This window comes from Lipotes vexillifer, unplaced genomic scaffold (assembly GCF_000442215.2).
Source record: "Lipotes vexillifer unplaced genomic scaffold, Lipotes_vexillifer_v1.1 scaffold69, whole genome shotgun sequence".
Classification (NCBI taxonomy): Eukaryota; Metazoa; Chordata; class Mammalia; order Artiodactyla; family Lipotidae; genus Lipotes; species Lipotes vexillifer.
In genome coordinates, this window is record NW_006790942.1 from 522,807 (window position 1) to 543,306 (window position 20,500).

The following is a 20,500-nucleotide window of genomic DNA, read 5'->3' on the forward strand; positions in this document are numbered from 1 at the left end:
TGTGGGTTTGTGCCATTCAGTGGTTTTAAATACTTATAAAGTCAGAACTATCAACGCACTAACAGTTTTCTTCCACAGATCTCCCTTCAATACCTTTTATGAAAATTTCCCTTCCTACACAAACTGTATGGAAAGACACCTATAATGTAATGATAAAATCCACCCAAGTAGCAGAAATCACATTTTACATAAAAGAAAGCATTTTTGAATGCTATAATCCTTTTTATCTGTAAAACAAAATTTATATGTATGCTTATAAAAATTTATATAAAATTTATACGTATGCTATGTTTTACAAAGATCTAGGAGTATTTTCACCAAACTTTCGGCAGAGGATACTGTGGCTTTTCCTGAGGAATAATGGTGGGAAAGGGGTGATGACATGGAGGTTCACTTTTAGCATCATATGCTTCTATATTAATTAGTATATTTTACCAATGAAAAAGACCATCCCAATCCAAAGATACATACAGACATGCTATAATTCATCACATTTTTCTATAATATTTTTAGAGTTTATTTTTCCTTCTACATCTTTTTAATTTGAAATTAACCTCTCATATGTTAGTCAAATGCTATAATAGAATTTATTAAATGTTCCATTTCTCACTAACTTAAAAAGCCCCTTTTACCACACATACAATATTTATGTGTACACGTGGGTCCACTTGCCAACTGCCAGACAGTCCCACTGACATATCTGTGCACAAGTTCAACCCCATTATAATTAAAGTGGCTTCTTCTTAATATCTGTTAGGGCAAGACACCCTTCAGTACCTGACCCTGCCAAAATTTTTCTTGGTTAGGCTCTAGCAATTATTCTTCCAGATTACTTTTGACGTTCAAAATGAAATTAATTCCGGGATTTTTGCTGGAACAATACCAAACTTACTGAACGATTTGGAAAGACCTCGAATTTTTTCAATATTGGTTCTTTTTTTTTTTTGGCCACGCCACCCAGCTTGCGGGATCTCAGTTCCCTGACCAGGGATCAAACCCAGGCTACCTGCAGTGGCAGTACCAAGTCCTAACCACTGAACTGCCAGGGAATTCCCTCAATATTGATTCTTCAGGTACACAGCACTTTCATCTTATATTCATAAAATATATGTTTGCCTGGCATACTAAAGTTTATTCCTAGATGTTTTATTTTACTTCATTTTATTTTTTACACTGCGCCATGCAGCTTGCAGGATCTCAGTTCCCCAACCAGGGACTGAACCTGAGCCATAGCAATGAAAGCCCAGAATCCTATCCACTAGGCCAAGAGGGAACTCCCCCAGACATTTTATTATTATTACATTTTTTGATGCTGTTATGAATGCTATGTTGTAAACACATTTTCCAAGTGGTCAATGCTACAACAGAATATGAGACATACTAGAACACTGATATATGAGAATTCTATTTTGTAATTCATCAGTTTTCTCCTTTATTAATTCTTAGATTTATCAGTTGATACTCTGGGCTTTCCATGTTTTTTTTAAACGAAATTCAAAATAATTTTTTTCCTTCCTTTCTCCGACGTCCCTGACCTCAGGGACCTCATGGCCTGATGAGAGACCCAGAGGTTAACCAGTGCAAATTAACTTACGAAACACAGAGGAAGCCATTCTGAGCAACCACTCCACGCACAGGCCCTGCTCCGGGTCGGGGCTGGAGGTGCCTGTGAACAGGCCACGCCACATCTCACCCCAGCACCCACCTCAGCCGAAGCACGAGGCAGCATCACTGCGTCATGGCTGGGCAGGATTTGGCTGTGATATTCAGGTAAACATTCTTCATCATTTTTTTAAAGACAAAATTAAACTATTCCTGATTTACCAAAACAAAATACCTTCTTGGCCTATATGAAGAGAATCGCTGCTTATGAAACCTATTTCTGTGGTAAACTGCCAGTTTTACCCAAAAATCCTATTTAATCATGGTGCATCTTAAAGCACTACTGGATTGTATTCGTTCACATATATACTGAAGGATATTCCACGTATATTTTAAGTGAATTTTTCATTTAGTTTTCTTTTTAATGTGTGCACCCTTATATCAGGGTTCTGCCAGCTTCACAAAGAATCTGAATGTCTTCCATGTCCCAGCAGCAAAGGAGAATTCTGTCCAAAAAGCCCCGAGGAGGAGATGACCTGCTGACACCTCCACGCGCCCCCGGCTGCTGGCCACGCCCCGCCTCTCTTCTTCACCCCTAAGTGACAGAGCCGGTAGCAACATCAGCCTCAGGGGCTAGACTCTCGCAATTAATTCCTTAATTCCTTAATTACTCTCCTAACTTAATTCCTTAGGGCCTATCCCTGAGGAATTAAGCCAGAGTCGGAAGGGCAGCAGCCAGGTAGCAGGTTTTCAAAGACCCCAGAGTGGTCCCAATGTGCAGCAAGCTTTGACCATCACTGAACTAGACAGGACTTTTAAAAAAAATTCTGTAACTGTTTCAAATTCAAAGTCATGCACTTACCTGATCTACATCACATGCCAGTCGAAGCAGCACAGGAAAAGTGCGCTTATAGAGCTGGTACATGGGTGGAGGGCCCAGGCCACTGTCAGGCATCTGAGTGGCTTTTCCCAGCATAAACATGACAATGCTGTGCAGAAGTTCACAGGCCGCAACCTGAAACAGGCCAGGGGTCCAACAAAGGTTAAGAGCATTTTGAAATGCTATACAATGTAGCCCTTTAAAAAGGAAAACTTCTGCAGCAGATAACTATCCCACCCAAAAATAAATGAACTGGAAGTGGCACTTCTTGTATAAAATTCATGCTTCCGTTCACTTTGATCTGGAGCTAACAGTGAAGAACTGAGATTTAAAAGATTTAGACATCAGGACTAATACATTCATAAGAAACGTATTTCCATGCTGCCGTATCACAGAACTCTGCTTCATGTGTTAGCACATTTTCAACTGTCACTTTCAGTAAATATATTTTTAAAGCACAAATTCTGGAAATGTACAGATTAATATAAAGACTTGAGATTATCTGTTTCTAATCTCCCAGGTTGAAGAGAGAATCAAGCACAGACTAAAAATCACTTTTCAACACCCTTTGTACTATTTTCTATTATGAAGAGTTCTGGTATATTAATGTTTTGCCAGGTTATCATCTATTATTCAGATAATTTATGTTTAACTTCCATTTTCCAAGGACACATACTTCTGATAACTGAACAGCTTCCTGATTACTATACTAGAGAAAACACAAAATCCGTGAAACACAATACGTGTTTCCTAATGAATACACGTCTAACCACAACAGGTGATCAGTGAGTACTTTGGTTTGTCTGTCGGCGGCCGAGAGCGCCAGCTCTGTGACGCGTGGCAGGAATGGGTCCAGGTGGATGATGGGCTTCATGTCCGCGAAGGGCACCGCGAAGCCGAGCCTCCTCTCTCTGTCCCAAGCCACACAGCGCCTGGCCCTCTCCTCGGGGGACACTGCTGTCAGAGAGATGCAGAGCGCTTTCGGTCAGTCCCTCCTCGCTCCAGGACAGCCCCTGGCTCACCCCCTCCTGCTCTGTTTACCACACGTGTACAAACCACTACACACTGTTTCTGAATTTGACTTAAAGGCAAACAATTTTTGAACAAGTCTAATAGTCTGGAATGTTTAATTTCCAATTTCAGTAACAGTTACTCTTCTGCGGAAAAATGATAAATGCACAATACTTTAATTAAGTATCTCCTCTTTATAACACTTATTTTCCTAACAGAGGTTCTGACTTCTGAAATGCCAAAATCACCAATACATTTAATATGAAATTTTAAAGGTAAAAGTACCAATTTTTACTAATCAAAAATGCTAATTCCGGGCTTCCCTGGTGGTGCAGTGGTTGAGAGTCTGCCTGCCGATGCAGGGGACACAGGTTCGTGCCCCGGTCTGGGAAGATCCCACATGCTGCGGAGCGGCTGGGCCCGTGAGCCATGGCCGCTGAGCCTGCGGGGCAACGGGAGAGGCCACAACAGTGAGAGGCCCGCGTACCGCAAAAAAAAAAAAAAAAAAAAAAATAATTTTTAAAAAAGCCATAAAATAAAATAAACAAACCCCAAACCTGGGATATTACAATGTCAACAGTGATAATTACCTGTGTTTCCCTTATATTTCATCCTCCAACAACTAAGTATCCCTTCTGAAACCTGAGGCAGTGGATCTGCTTCAAAGTTTTTCGCTTCAAAAAAAAAAAAAAAGCTAATTCTGATCAAAAACAACTTAAATTATCCAAATATTAAGGATATCAGGTTAAAAAAGATAACTTTGAACTCCTGACACAATGTTTAATATAAAGGTGCATCAAGCTAGATTCTGCTTCAAAAAGGAAAAGACACCAGACCACAGTGAGCGAGCACAAAGAAACCCACAGGCTGCAGGGCACAGTGGAAGTATTCATTCCATCAGGCAAAATATGGCTCTTCATAATCTTACCTGAAAACACATAAATGACACATAGGAGAAAATATCAGAACACACCATGACCTGTATGCATCCAAATACATCCATGGGGTTAATGTGCTTTAAGGAAAGGTCACCTGTTATGAGGTTTTTGCTGATCTGTCCCCCAAGACGGCCAAGCACTTGCACAACCCGAACCCGTATTTCTTCTAAGGACAGTGCTTCATGCTGCAAACATGGTGACAAGTTAAACATTAGAGAGAGTCATGAGCTGAAAGAAAAACTGCTCTACCACCCTCTCCATTGTTGACGTCTCCGATAGCTCATTATATCCTACACGGCACTGCAGTTAATTTTATTGCAAATTCATGAAAAGACGCCACATCTCTTCCAATTTTGCAGTTAGCTGTCCGCTTCCTAGACCATCGGTTCCAAAGTTTTGGCAAGAGCCTTTACACCCTTAAAAAATACTGAGGCTCCCCAAAGCACTTCTGTTTATGTAGGTCGTATTTACCAGTTATTTATCATAAGTTGAAACTTAGATATTATTTAAATAGTTATCATTTTATTTAAAAACACTGAACCCATGACATGTTAACAAACGATATACTTTTAGAAAAAGTAACGATATATTCCAAATAAACAACCTCAGGCAAGTGGTACTGTTTCCCATTTTCACATTTGTGACAGACTTGCTGTTGGGCTGTAACTGGAAAAGGAGGAGTATTTTAAGTCTTTCGAGATAACTGGGGTTTTTCTCTGATACGGCTCCATGACTGAAGTGGAAGTTTCTTAAAGGTTAGTCACAAAGTGGACTCTGAAACCACATCAGTGAAGACTATGTAGTCTCTACTACATTAAAATCCATGGCTTATCTTGCTCTCTGTGGATTTTCACCCACACACGATTTGGGAACATAATGTACTGTTCATTTGAAAACAATGGTTCCCTGAGTCATGCAGATCTTCCACATGTTGATGCATTTCACTGTACATGTGAAAACATCACAGTTGTTAAGTACTGAGAAGCTGCCCAGCTCATGATGGTTACAAGTCTTGCAAAATTTTAATTTTCACTTAAAAGCTTGAATTGTATCACTGGCAACCAATACTCTCAGAAGTTTTCTTTGAAGTGACAGGCTCGCTCTCTGTCTTGGAGAAAACGCCTGCAAGACACTGAGCAGCCAGGCTGTCTACCCCAGTAACAACGGTGTTCACAATGGAAGGGCTGCTCGGTGCACCCCTGCTCCAGCACACGGCATGGCACACAACGTGTGCTCAAGGGTCGAGGCTTAAGGAGGCGCTGGGAACCAACGCACCACCCACCACTGCACAGTGCAAATGTCGACGGGTGAAAATACTGATAGTTCTGGCCTTGCACCCGGGCCCACCTAGGGAAACGGGGTCCTGTGTCTGTAAAGAAATGTACAAAACTAGAGGCATGCCCAAGTAACTTTACCTTCCTTTACTTATATGTGATAAGATAATTTAAAACCTTTAGACACCATTTCTAGTTTCTTCCAGGTCTCCCAATCAAAAGCTGTCAAAAATATCGAGATGAGAGGAATTTTCCCTAGAGCTTGTAATATCAGTTCTAGATATTAAACGTTTTTCAAATTTCCTTTTTCACATCATACTTAAAAATATTTTCCCTACACTAACTCAATTTTCTCTATTTACATCATTTTTATCTGTCACATTATGTGCCACATCTAAAAAACTGGTCTCAAGAAATTATCACTGGAAAAAAAACATAAAAACTGCCATGAACTGAACTTGACAATATGTATTTCAGATTTAATCAGTAAATGAGTCAATCTTACATATCCATAATATCACTACTGCAATTGCTTATTCCAAACAAGAAAACAAGACAATAAACTCGTTAACATAGTTTACATTTTTACTGTAAATATATATTGAAATTATTTCGATATTATACTCTAATTGATAGATAAGAACAAGTAATATTTTAAGTGAAGACTTTTACTTTTCACGAGCATTAGAATCTGGTCTCTCCGTTATTTAAGGTAAAGAAGATACAAGGGGTTTCTTACCGATGAAATGTTCTTTGTCCTTTTCAGATGCTTTAACACATCTCTAGTAAATCCTTTCTGGGCGGCCCGAGAGAGTGCTGACACTTCCCAGTTATTCCTGGTCTCATCTATCAACAGTAAACAAAAGTCAATTTTAAACAGCACCATTCATTTATTTAATTAATACAAGGCAAAACACACTGCACTGCTAATAGAGAGACATTAAAATCCTGAAGTGAGATTAAACATGAAATTTCTAGAACAACAATATTAACAGTGGTTGTCTTAGTTTTAAATACCACTGCTGACTAAAAGAAACACGGTTCCTTGGAGAAGTGGCTGACTCCCAGGCTGGGTAGACTGTGCTGGTGAGAAGCACCAGGAGGGGGCACTGCTCGGGGAGGGGCACACTCCCACGAGTACCACACAAGTCACATCTGGGACAGGCTGAGCGGAGACATCAGTGGGAGCAGGAAAGGGCTGGACCCACTGAGAATGTAAGAATCCACAAGTCCCTCCTGACAGGCAGAAATAATAGGTGAAAAAAGTTATTTCTCACCATAGAGTGCCAACTAGATAAAAGGAATCATGGAGCTGGAACATCGCCATTGTGCCACTTTTACAGCAATAATCAACTCAGAAGAATCACCAATGGACAGACACTAAAAGCACCTCGGTGAGACTCCCTGAGGAATCAGAACACTGACAGCTGTGAAGGAGCTGCCAATCGACAAGCATAAACTTCTACAGAGCTTGCAAGTCTAGCACAAAACTTTCCCTCCCGAACCACTTCATAGTAAGGCACCAATCTGACGCCACCGGCCCTGGATGGTGTGGGTCCTGAAGGAGCCAGTCCCACATGACAGCCACACCACAGCCCAGATGAGGGTGCCGAGCTGCAGACGCGGCCCCCACTCACCCCCACCCCCAGTCAGGCTCCACTCGGCCCTAACAACGTCTCAGCTTAGAACCACAGGTTACACTTAGTTGTCTTCTCTTTTTCATCTCCTTTAAGGGAAACAGTTGTTCAGTTTCCTGGAGTTTCATGACTTGGACATTTACAAAATTAGATGCCTCCATCTGGGTTTGTCTAATGTTTTCTCATGACTGCGTTCAGGTTATAGAAACCGTTTGTAGCGTCTCGCTAGTCCTTTATTAATAAAACCTTTGCACCTGCTCACTTTCTCTCAGTGGAGTCACACTTACTTCTCCCAGTGCTGAGACAGCCTGGGAGGACCCTCACAGGGGCTATAGCCCCAGCACGCCTCTCCTGGCCCCCAGAAGTGAGACCCGCTAACGGCAGAGCCTGACTCCCCTCTGCTTTCTGTTTCTCTGGTTGTCCTCCCATCTGTGAGTCTGCGGTGCAGGTCTGCTCACGCCCCATGAGCTAGGCCCCGGGCGGGAACAATCACCAAGAACTGGGGTTTTGGTCTTGGACCTTCTGCAGGTGGATATTAGAAATCTTCCCTCTGGTGGCCCCAGATGAAAAGAGGATCTGGTTTTTATTCAATCTTTATTAAAATGTTTTGGAGCTCAAATTAGTTAAGAATTTGGTATACTGGGAAAAACAGCTCTCTGAGATGTGGACTGGTCAAGTGTTTTATCTGTGTCTATGACTCAAACTGCGGAACTGAAGCCATAAACCCTCATGTGTCTGTATGTCGCCTAAGCCCTGAATTGAGACAACCTGACTTCTCCCTGTGAGTGCGCTGCTCTCCTGTATTTGCAAAGTACTAAGAAATTAGATTATTAAGTCTCTTAAAGGAGCTCTGTTCTTATTTATACAGATAAATAAGCTTATATAAAATGAATATTCCTAAAATTATCTGAAAATAAAAAATTGGACTTATAATGCCTTATATGTGCCAAACTTTAAAAAAATGCTATAGTCACTGACTCAGAAGCATTTCAGAAATCCATATTCACATAATAAAGGCACATCTTCGGTAAATGAGACAAATTTCATGATTTTAGGTTTAAATAAATGTGTTTTCCTATCAGGGTTAAGTACAATACAAGCATACATCTTATTCTACTTGGGTTTGTTTTTCCTATACTTACTTATTATACTTATTCAGGCTTACAAAGCCACTAAGCTAACATCACCTCTCGTTACATTGTTATTATGGTACAAGACACACAAAATAACACCACCAACCATCTGCAGAATTTTTTCTTCATCAAAAACAGCCCTACATAACTTTTTTTTTTTTGCGGTATGCGGGCCTCTCACTGTTGTGGCCTCTCCCGTTGCGGAGCACAGGCTCCGGACGCACAGGCTCAGCGGCCATGGCGCACGGGCCCAGCCGCTCCGCAGCTTGTGGGACCCTCCCGGACCGGGGCACGAACCCGTGTCCCCTGCATCGGCAGGCGGACTCTCAACCACTGCGCCACCAGGGAAGCCCCCTACATAACTTTTAAGATCATGATAAATGCAGTAAGTTTATGTTCAACTAAACTGAATCACTGGACAAACTTTTTACTTCCCCAGTAATTACGTTTTGTAGCATGTCAACTGGAAGATAATTTCTATGATATGCAGCCTTGAACCCTTGGACTGAGTTAATTAGTAAATAATCACTGGATACCCATGTAATTTCTAAGTAAAACAGAATACTGAAACACTGATTGCTAAACAACATTTTTTTTTCTGTCTTTTTTTTTGGCTATGCCGCGCAGCTGGTGGGATCTTAGTTCCCCAACTGGGAATTGAACCCAGGCCCCCCTGCAGTGGAAGCGCCAAGTCCTAACCACTGGACTGCCAGGGAAGTCCCACTAAGCATCATTTCTAAGTCTGTGTGCTTCTGTTTCCTGCTTTCTAGGCCGTGAGGAGATGAGGCATGCTGAGTGTGGTGCCACACAGGATGGATGCGGCTGCAGGCGGGTGTCACATGTGCTCACAAGCTCCAAGCCTGAGAAACTCCAAGACCTCGGCAGACACTTCTCAAAACCATCCGCTCCGCGTTTTATCAGTCCAAGAGAAGTCTGGCAGACAGCCTGTAACTGATAAGCGGACGAGGCTACAGCAGAAGTAAGAGGGCATATATGCTTCTGACTTTCAAGGAGGGTGAGCTGCTCTGCTGCTCACGAAGCAGCGAGTCTCGGCTTCTTGGTGTCCGGCCGTCTTTCCACAACTGGGACTTACTAAGAGCTCACAGATTTTTGCTTTTGTGGGTTACCACTAGCAACAGTCAGCATACTGGAAGCAGAACCTACTTTTGTAAAGACCTACTGATCTATTTGAAGACCGCATGTTAACACACACGACATCTTAGTATTCCTCTGAAAACAGTTGGATCACATGGACTCCCTGCGAGACCCACTGTTTCAAGTTGTGTCAGTGGGTCCCAGAACATGACAAAACTTGGAAAGTGTAACACCTGAGTCTGAGAAGAGGCTATGAAACGAGTTACATTCTTAGCAAAGTTCACTCAGTCTTAAAGGACGTGCTTCTCTGCCTTACTGATCAATGCCTTTGTCTGTAACGGGCAAAGTTACTCTTTACTTTCTGTGGAACCCACAAGGGAGCAAGGCTTGAGTCTTATCAGAAGCACGTTGAGCGAAAGGCTCAGGCCTTGCACCTGTCAGGAGCGGCACTGGGCTCTCAGCAAAGCACATAAGGAGGCGTGCTGTCCACTGGCCCCACTGCTGGCCAGCAGGCTGACGACTGTCTGCCAGGGTCTCCACTGTAAAGCTGCCATCGGCACCCCTGGTGAGTAACATGCGTTGTGGGGTGAGGTAGGCAGGATTTTAAGGTAGCCCCATGACCCTCCCCGGTGTTACCCCTGTGACTGTGTTCCCTTACACAACAAAGGCAGGTCTAACCTAATCACACGAGCCTCTTAAAAGCAGAGTTTCCTCCAGCAGATGCAGGAGGAAGGGGCACACACTCAGAGCCTAAGGATTCAAGGCACACCGCTGGCTGTGAAGGTGGAGGGCCAAAGGCAAGGGGCGGGCCAAGCCGGAACCACCAGCCAGCAAGGAAATGGGGCCTCAGACGCCGCTGACACCCTGCATGAACCTGAGGGCCCTCCCCGGAGTGCCCAGAGAAGGGCCAGGCCAGCCCAGCCGGCCCCGAGCAGAGGAGCGGCTAGGCCCACCGAGGCTTCTGACCCAGAGAACGGGGAAACGACAGACGGTGGGTGTTTCAGCCGCTGGCCCTGTGGTGACTTGTTACACAGCGAGAAGAAGCACAGGACGAGGCCCTCCGTTTACTCGCTGACCTGAAACTGTACACACGCCAAGAGTCCCACACGATTCAGGGGATCTCGATCTCTTCCTGGGACAATCTGCCGCGATGCTCAGATTATCCCAAGTTGGCCCGTGACATGTCCCATCATTCTTCGAACACTGCCTTGATTTCTGCATGTTTCAGAAAACACAATATTCTAGGTTCCTCTTGTACTTTCCCTGTGCAGGCTGGAAGCAGCCATTTCTCCAAAGCCACAACCTGGAGACTGGTTTTCTCGCTGCTACAAAGGTACCACTAGCCCCAGGCAGCCCCTTCCAACGGACAGAAGGACAACAGGTGTGCACGTTCCACTTCACCCACCCACACACGTGTGCGGGCGCCTGTGCACATGTGCAGAAGCAGTGAGGCCCGGGACGGGAGGCACAGGGCCCTGAGCTCACGCCCGGCCCGATCCCCGAGGCCCTTTAGCTCTTTCTCTCTCTCCCCTCATTGTCCTTGATCCAGCTGTTAATATGGCTGACTTCCCGTATGCTGCCCTCCTCGCCTGCCTGGATTACCTGCCCCACCGGGGGGCCCCCGGTGCCCACCCTCCTCGGCACCAACCACTGGAAGAGGACCTCACTGGGAAGACAGCCACTCGCAATCAGAGAACGGAGTGGCTCCCGCTAACCACAGGCCCATGGGCATGACCATGACGGCACCACCTGCCATCGGTCCGGTCCTGGGGGCCCCTCACGTGAGAGGACATCAGACAAGCCCAGCTGGAAGGACCTCCTCCCAAATCACAGCCCGCAACCTTCAACAACATCAACGCCATGAGAACAGTCCCACACAAAAGGACGCCCAGAGGCACGACAACTAAACGCAAGGCCTAGACTGAACTCTGGCCCCGGAAAAACGCAGCTGAAAGCACAGCTACGAAGGAAGTTAATGGGGCAGCCGAGCCATGTGCACACGGGCCGCAAAGGAGGAGGGTGAGGGATCCACGTCACCCTTCCCGACCCCACGACGACGCTGTGGTCACGCACAGGAAACACACGTCGCAGCATTCAGGCGTGCATGTCTGTGATGCCTGCAAGTTACTCACAAAAAGGTTCGGGAAAAAACGTCACGTATGAACACGCACACATATTATCACACAATACAGAGAAAGCACACACAGCGACAAAGCAAGCGGGACAAAATTTAACTGCGAAACCTGAATAAAGAGCAGACAGGAGTTCTTTTCACTATTAATGCAACTGTTCTGGAAGCTTAATATCATATCAAATAAAACATTACTAAAAATAGTCTTTCAGGTTATGGATTTTCTGTTGTTAGTTTACTTACTCTCTGCTTTTCCCTATCTTTTCCCTATCTCCTAATTACCTGGAGAATGAATGTTTATCAATAACTAAATTCTATGCTTAAAGGATCACAGTATTGTCCCACATTAACTGAAAAGAAATACAAATCTTTTTTCAGTGAGCTCACTGACAGAAGTAAATTCAAAAAAGCAAATGAAAGGACCACAAAGATACCTGCTAACAGGTATATTCATTTCCTTTAACCATGTCCACGTGTTTTCAGTGAACTACTCAAATAGCAGCACTCCTTATAAGAAGTGAATTTTAAAAGCCTAAATAAGATACAAACATCCACTAGTTTCTTTTTTCCTCTAAATACTTATGCCAAAACTGTGACTCTTTCTTCATGAACTCTGAATATGCATCGAGGTGTCTTAAAAAAATCAGACACAGTGAATGAAATTTGTCACACACTTTTCATTTACGGTTTCTAAACCAACAGTATTTAAATTAAGCTGAACAATAAAATAATGATTTACGTAGATGGAATTTTACGAATTAACACTTGATTTTCTACTTTGCTGGCAGGGGCATTTCAATTCTTACCAGTATTTCAGGGTTCTTGTCCAACATGAACCCTTCTTTTTGCTCATCTGATCACAATGTCCATTTCCATTCTGGTTCAAGGAAATATGACCCCCCTCAATTCTACGTAATACTTTTCTTGGCTAGTACAACTTTGGCCTGGGGACTTCCCTGGTGACACAGTGGTTAGGAATCCGCCTGCCAACGAAGGGGACACAGGTCGAGCCCTGGTCTGGGAAGATCCCACATGCCGCGGAACAACTAAGCCCATGCGCCACAACTACTGAGCCTGCGCTCTAGGGCCCGCGAGCCACAACTACTGAAGCCCCCGCACCTAGAGCCTGTGCTCTGCAACAAGAGAAGCCACTGCAATGAGAAGCCTGGGCACAGCAACAAAGGGTAGCTACTGCTCGCTGCAACTAGAGAAAGCCCGCACACAGCAATGAAGACCCAATGCAGCCAAAAATAAATTAATTTTTTAAAAACCTCCAATCCATTAAAAAAGAAAAAAGAAAAAGTTTTGCCTGGCCAGATCAATTTTTTCTTTGAATCTTTTCCCAAACCTACTTCTTGTATGACAATTCTTCTGAACTAACATTAGTACTAAATCAGTTATATCTGAAAAACCAATTAAAAAATCAGGTGAGATTAGGTCAAAATATAAAATTACTATTGGATTTCCTTATAGTTTTAATTCCTATTTGATTTGTCAAACAAAAGTTTCTTTGCAAGGCAGTATGTTAGAATCTATAAGGAGTTCAAAATATTTAAGACTGACTTCTTGCCCTTGAAGATTTTATAAATCTTGGTAGGATATAAGTGACTAAAATAAAAAGTAGGTTTAATACCTCAGTTACACTTTTTATGTCCCAATTATATTGAAATGAATTGGGGAGATCACAAAAATATCAAACATATTTTGAATATGTTGGGTTCAAATTTCAGAAGTTGCAAAAATGCAAATATGTAGTCTTATTATAGGTATTACATTGCCATTTTAAGATACATGTCAAAATTCTTCTAAACCTTACCTGATAAGGCTGAAGTTTTCAGATATCCATCAAGGCTGGGTAAAATGTCCTTATAATAGGGCTGAATTACATGTTTGCCAATGTAAACTGACCATTCTTCAAGGGCATTCAGGCCGACTTCTGCCAATGGGGTATAGCTCAGGCCCAGTTTAAAAGCCATCTGTAAGTGAGTACAAACAAGGTAATGAAACACAAGGAATATGAGATTCAAAGAGGGTGTCTAACAGCAAGCCTTTCCTCTGCCAGAACCAGACAGGCTGGAGGGAAGGGTACACTGAGGCCCCCTCAGGAAGGCCTGCTGGGGGTGTCACTGCACGCCTGCAGCACAGGGACGGCTGAATCCTCACCCCCCACCCCCAGGGGCCCTCAGAGAGGCCCAGCCAGGGTCCCTCCCCAAAGCTGCTCAGTGGCAGAAGCAGAACATGAACCAGAGTGTCTGACGGGTGAGCGCCTGCTGTGACGGCCATGCCTTCCAGGAAACAGGACACTGCACGAGAGATGCATCTGCTCAGGACGATGCACCCACCTGCAAGGCAGGGACATAGGCTCTGACATCAAGTTCAACGATGCCGTGCGGCAGGGACAGGACGAAGGTCAGACAGGAGGCCAGGAGCTCATCTTTGTACTGCTTCATTTTAACTGACACCTTAGCAAGAAGGACGACAAGAACATCAGTGCTGCGCGCCTGAGCAGAGCCCTCGATTTCAGTCAGCTACGAGACACCCTACTCGCAGACAGGGAAAATGATCGCGGGGCCTTTATCTGACACAGCCGCGTTCATTTAAAAATTAAGCACTGATCTCCAGGAAAAGTTCATTTGTTGAGTACTTAATTTCCATTATGTGGAAGAGCTAAAGAATCTATTAACTTTGAGTTGTCATCACTCAATTTTAAGAAACCTCAGGGGACTCTGGAAGCACAAAGATATCCTGTTAGTGATTTTAACCCCTTAATCCCCACATGGATTAAGCAGCCCATTTTTAAGTAATTAGATCATTTATAGGATTTTTTTCAACATATATTTTTTTAAACATCTTTATTGCAATATAATTGCTCTACAATGGTGTGTTAGTTTCTGCTGTATAATAAAGTGAACCAGCTATATATATATATATGTCCCCATATCTCCTCCCTCTTGCATCTCCCTCCCACCCTCCCTATCCCACCCCTCTAGGCGGTCACAAAGCCTGTGCTACGCGGCTGCTTCCCACTAGCTAGCTATTTTACATTTGGTAGTGTATACATATGTCCATGCCACTCTCTCACTTCGTCCCAGCTTCCCCTTCCCCCTCCCTGTGTCCTCAAGTCCATTCTCTAAGTCTTACATTCATTTTTAAATAACCCATGACAACACTGGATAAATCATTTGAAAATTACCTCTTTACCAAATTTTGCGAACAAAGCAAAGCAAAAAGACTTTTCTGGGTCCTCAGAAGACTGTTTCTGACCCTTTGGACCAACACCCTGTCAAACAAAACAGGGAATTAGTTCAGTGAATGATAACCAGGTAATCCTGTGTCCTAATCTGGCAGTTCCCAGCCTTCCTTCCAAGGGGAACCCATTTTCATGTTGCTCAGGCCTCATGCAGAGGGGAAGTGAAATCAGCCCTGAAAACGTTTCAGGCAGAGGCCAGCGAGAAACCGAGTGGGAGGTGGGAGGGGCATGCCGGTCAAGACCCAAGGCCTAAGTCTGCTCCCCGCCCCAGGGTTCTGATGCACACACCTGTGGGCTGAGACACTGCTCGCGCCCAGAGCCCCCAGACACAAACCCAGGTCCTCTCCAACCTCACGGGCCACCAGATCCCCTGGGCGGCCTGGGCACAGGCTGCTGGGTGGCAGCCCAGAGCTCCTGACAAGGTGAGCCTGGAGAGGGTGTGAGTGGTGCTAGTGGTGCCAGGGCCCCAGCACCCCACGAGAGCCCCTGCAGAGCCAACGTCATCAGCCAGGTGTTGTAAATCAAAACAGAAAATGCTACTGGTTAAACTTCAAAGAGTGTCAGCCACTCACATTATCAGTCTTTCAAAATACAGATAATAAAATTAGTACTTTAAAACTGCAATATGCTATCATGTTGCATTTTAGAAGGTATTTATACACACTCATGCAACCTAAGAAACACAGGAATATTCAGTGTCCTTCAAAAAAACACTTACCTCAAAATATTTTATTTTCTTGGCATTTCTCACAGCAATAGATAGCAATTTGTAGAAACCACTAATGAATGGCAACCGTGTAGACTGCAGAATTAATTCATATGCAAAGGAGCCTACCCATGGCTCAAAAAATTCTACATGTTTCTCAGGAAGAATCTCCCTGTAAAAACAAATGTAAAGCTCAATGTAGAAATTCTCATCATATACTATTTTTATTCAGCTTTGAAATTATAAGGGACATAATCAAAACAACATCATAATCTATGATTCCATTATATATGATTTTCAGATATATCTATATTCCTTGTTTTCCCCACCTGAGGATCTTTTAAATGTATTTTTTTTAAATAGATAAATCTCAGCTGCTACATTTAAATATATTTTAAGTTTCATACAAGCAATTTTAGATTTTAAGTCCTACTATTTCATTTCTTACATCTACATAAGTGATTTTCCTATATTACAACCAATAATTGATAATTTCCACTCTTAAACCAATAGCATTTTTTAAATACCTGCAAAATTCCACCAGGTTGATGAAAGCTGAAAAATCTTTAGGTTTAGCAGGACGCAAGTTAGCAGCTGGATCTGAAGTCGGGCTCGTCACCCAAACACCAGCAGCTTCATTTTCATCCTTAAAAATTAATGGCACCAAAAAAACACTGTAACATTCAATCGTTCAACAAATGACTCAGCAAGTGACTCCACAGCCAAGACCTGAGTCTTTGAGGAAGGAATGCAAAACTGAGAAGGTACAGACGGGCCTCGGAAGCTCACAGTAGGATCAAAATGATGGGACCACAGAACACGTGGCACGGGCGGCCACAGGGGACACCGACGGAGGAATAAAGGTGCACACACAGAGAGACAGGGTAGGTGGGGACTACAACTTCTCACAGGAGCAGTGGCGCTGGACAGAGGCAGAAGCTCACAACACAGAAAGGGTCAGTAATGACGTGTAGCTTTCAAAATGAGAAACAGAGGAAGAGTTACTACTATTAGGTAACACGGAAATATTAACATGTTCAGTTTGTGTTTCACATTCAGGTGGAAATGTCAAGGGCAAGGCTGGAGTCTAGACCTATTTGGGAAATGCTAATCTCAGAGGTGACAGCTGACCTGGCGGACAGTGCAAGGGGAGCAGAAGACACAGAGACTAGGACACGTGCTCCAAAAGCAGATGTGTGGCCGACAGTCTCGGGGAGGCCCTCTGGGCATGTTTGTTTATGAAATTATTTTAGACATAAATAAATAAAAAGCCTTAAAGAGCAACAGACCACCCCCCAGTGCCCCCTTCTCGTGTAAAAGCATCACGAGTACAGCCAGGCTGACGAGGCCCAGGGCCCACCTCTGCCCCTGCAGGAACCCGACCAAGTGGCCTCGTGCTCGGCCGTGCAAGCCAACAGGCAAAGTCGACTGAAGGAACCACGGGCTCAGCAGTGAACTGAGTGTGTTCCACAGAGTCCACGCCCACTGACTCTAGCTTCATCACCTGAGTGTCTTGTGATGAGGACTCCTCAGAGCGGACAGCAGCTCTGAGCCGGCAGCTTCACGCTAGGTCCCATCTTTGAGCTGGCCAGGAAAACAGTGCAAGAACACAGGAGCAGGGGGTCTTCCCTGTCCGCCCTGGCCTACCTTCTACTGACTCCAGAGCACAGAGCTTGGAGTCTCCTTGGGTATCAACCAGAGGAACGCCAGGTTTCCCGATCCTACTGCAAAAGGCCGCCTCTACACTAAGTAAGACTTGACTCTGCTATTGCGGAGGAACGAGTAACAATCCTCCTAACAACTTTTTCCAAAGAGTTGCTTTAACTTATTAAACATATAAACTACTATCTAGTAGTTTTGAACAATCTAGTACAGACTATTTTCTATACATTAGGCAATGCAAATAAAAAAGTATCAATGACACGTATTAATGCTAATAAACCAATTTCCTGCGATCTCTACAAGTGTGAGATTTGCTCATACTGCAGCAGCAAGAGAGTTAGTACAAAAAGGATGCAAAATTATTACTGACAAGACCTTCTAACCTCTTGTTCCCCAACACTCTGCTTTTCCAGTGTAAGATTCAATTTCTCGATAATCTTCAAAACTGATTTTACAAATTCATCATACAGCAAACGATTCAGACTTGGAAGGGAGGAATTCACAAAGAGAAATGCTTCATCTGCTAAAAGAGAATCCTTAAAATATAGAAAATAATAAATTTCAACATACTGTGCCAAAAAGTATCAGTACTAGTATTAAATAAGCATTATGATACATAAAGATGTGTACGTATATTTAGGTATTATGGAAACTCCTGTGTAAACTATAGCAGATTTACCTCAAAGTTTTCAAGCTGGAAAATGTAGATTCCTTCCTAAATTATTAGGACAATACCACTTCAGTCAGATACGACTTACACAGTCATGTAACAAACACAAACAGTAGTAAATGAGAATATTTAGGCCAATCCTTGTCAAAGTATTTACCACATTAATGTGTGTGTGTGTGTGTGTGTGTGTACACACATCTGTATACTATACATGGTGTGTCTATGTGCAAATGCACATGCATGTACATATGCACATATACACGTGTGCACATATAAATACACATGTACTCATACATGCATGCATACATGTGTATAAATATATATCTAGTCTCAGAATGGATTTAAAGTATTATAATCTATTATTTCTTTAAAACTGAAATATTCTACCTTTCCAAAAATATGGACCAATTACTCTGCCTTTACTCAAATAGTCTATGAAACTTAACCTCAAAATGTATCCAACATCACATATAAGAAAGCATATTTTAGGCAAAATTATTAACATTATTATACTATTTTACCTCAATAAGAAAAACTCCTCAGATTTTTCACAGGATAGGAACCATCTATTGACAAACACTGCTTTTCCTAGGCTATGAATGCTTTGTCAAAGACTACGTTAAACGGTGGCCAGAACCTGGCTTAGAGCAGACACCGCTGAGACCCCTGCCAGAAACGTAGGAGGCGTGATTCTAACCGTGACAAACAGCCGTGCACCCATCTCCTTCGTACCTACCCGTCAACCGGATTTACCTTCAGCTTTAGCAAATAAAAAGAGCACAGCTCTCCCGTGGCGATAACACTGCCTGCCGTGTTCTTTTTATCCACCAGCCTGGGTCTGTTTGAAAGAACAACTCTGCACCAATTATACTATGTATGCTGCTTCTTTGCTAAAATGAGGACTCAGCTATGGTAATTCATTAATTTTAAATGAGTTCTATGATTTTGTTCTTTTTATTTGATTTTTTTTCAAGTCTCACTTTAACTATCCTAACTTAAACTGTTTGAATTTTTCATTACCTGAAGTACTTAAAAAAAGAAAAAAACCCTATTGGAAGTTAGTAAAATATACTCTTCTGAAATAATTCTTAGGTGTAAAACTATGGAGACTAATAAAGAGGAGATAAGGTATTTCTGTGGCTTTAAAATGGTTGTTTTTACCATCATCTGGTCACAGCTCAGGAGATTTCTAAAAAGATCCAAATAGTCTTTGTAGGTGGGCACTCGCCATTTGCCGGTTCTAACTTCCCCTGACACACGACAGTCCTCAGACTCGGGCTCAGCACCCTGGTGGGAAGACAAACATCCAACACTGAGGGCGGATCAGAGAACAGTGGCACTGCTGCACTTCCGCTTTCTGCTGTCAGAGCTCTCTAAGCTAAAAGAGCTCCCAGCTGCAGACCCTAATTTGTTTGAGGAAGATAGTATATTATGAAAGCATAATAAAAAGGCTGGAAAAAAGTCACAATTTTCTAACTAGGACTAAAACAGTGAAGCACTAACAAGTGTTTCAAAACAATATCCAAGGTATGTGTTATGAATAATTTACCTCAACTTCTTATACAGAGCTCTCATCTCATCCTATTTCCTGTTAACTTAAAGTAACTAAGACATGCCTCCCATAATATACCTAAGTATTTTGTCCTATAGGTTCAAGAGAAAAAGATCCCTTTTTGTAAAAATGTATGTATAGTAGTAAGGTTATGTTTAAGGATGTCTCATAACTATCACCAGAAAAAGTACTTAGGTATTACAGCCTATACTTTTCAAAATGTAGCTAATGGCTAATAACAAAAAAACCACTTTTGTATGTTTACAGACTAAAAACTCCAGCAACATCTTTAGCTTTCAAGATGACAAAAGACTAACTTTCAAATCATACATTCAGAATTTACCTTTTGAAGGATCACTGGTTTAGAACATATTCTGATTAAACCTTGATGCACTATAAAAAGAAAATGAAAACAAAAAAGAAAAATACACTGAAAAATATACCACTCAATCAAAATGACAGCCATTATCTTTTTGAACATAACTTACCTCTCAAATTTTTCTCTAAGTTTGGTAATATCTTTAGTTTTAATTTTTTTTCTTTTTTTTCTTTTGTTTTAAATTTTAGACTATTAAGATTCAAAAGCAAAAGAAAGGGAAAAAATTCAAAAAATGGATAGAAAAAGGACATTTTGGTCCACCAAAATATTAGGGGTTCTCCAAGAGGCATCAAAAGATACAAAAGATTTGGCAACCAGATGTTCTTTATATCAAACAACATGTTAAGTATTAACCATGCATCATCCTCAAAACAAGTAAATTCCAAACTCACCTATAGTACTAATGCAATTCCAGAAAACTGGTCCTTTTTCTGCCAAGGCCAGGAAAACTTTCACTATGGCTTTGCAACACACCAACTGCATTTTTGGACTGTACTGGGGGAAACTGTCTATCTGCACGACCACGAGGTGCTCCAGAACTGGCATGTGCACCTCAGGAACCTGCCAGAAAGGAGAGCAC

The 20,500-nt window shown here is 42.7% G+C and overlaps 1 protein-coding gene across 2 annotated transcripts in view; it reads right to left on the minus strand.

Annotated features, from left to right (window-relative positions):
• Window positions 1-20,500, minus strand: part of PRKDC (protein kinase, DNA-activated, catalytic subunit) — a 156,162-nt gene that overhangs the window by 110,323 nt on the left and 25,339 nt on the right. For both annotated transcript variants that reach the window (XM_007464010.1, XM_007464009.1), the window contains exons 13-25: window positions 20,313-20,481; window positions 19,885-19,934; window positions 19,151-19,276; window positions 17,703-17,855; window positions 16,185-16,303; window positions 15,670-15,829; window positions 14,895-14,981; window positions 14,044-14,163; window positions 13,518-13,677; window positions 6,445-6,551; window positions 4,526-4,616; window positions 3,276-3,439; window positions 2,465-2,617 (exon numbers count right to left, since the gene is read on the minus strand). In XM_007464010.1, coding sequence (XP_007464072.1) covers window positions 2,465-2,617; window positions 3,276-3,439; window positions 4,526-4,616; window positions 6,445-6,551; window positions 13,518-13,677; window positions 14,044-14,163; window positions 14,895-14,981; window positions 15,670-15,829; window positions 16,185-16,303; window positions 17,703-17,855; window positions 19,151-19,276; window positions 19,885-19,934; window positions 20,313-20,481 — 1,659 coding nt within the window. The remainder of the gene's footprint in view (window positions 1-2,464; window positions 2,618-3,275; window positions 3,440-4,525; window positions 4,617-6,444; window positions 6,552-13,517; window positions 13,678-14,043; window positions 14,164-14,894; window positions 14,982-15,669; window positions 15,830-16,184; window positions 16,304-17,702; window positions 17,856-19,150; window positions 19,277-19,884; window positions 19,935-20,312; window positions 20,482-20,500) is intronic.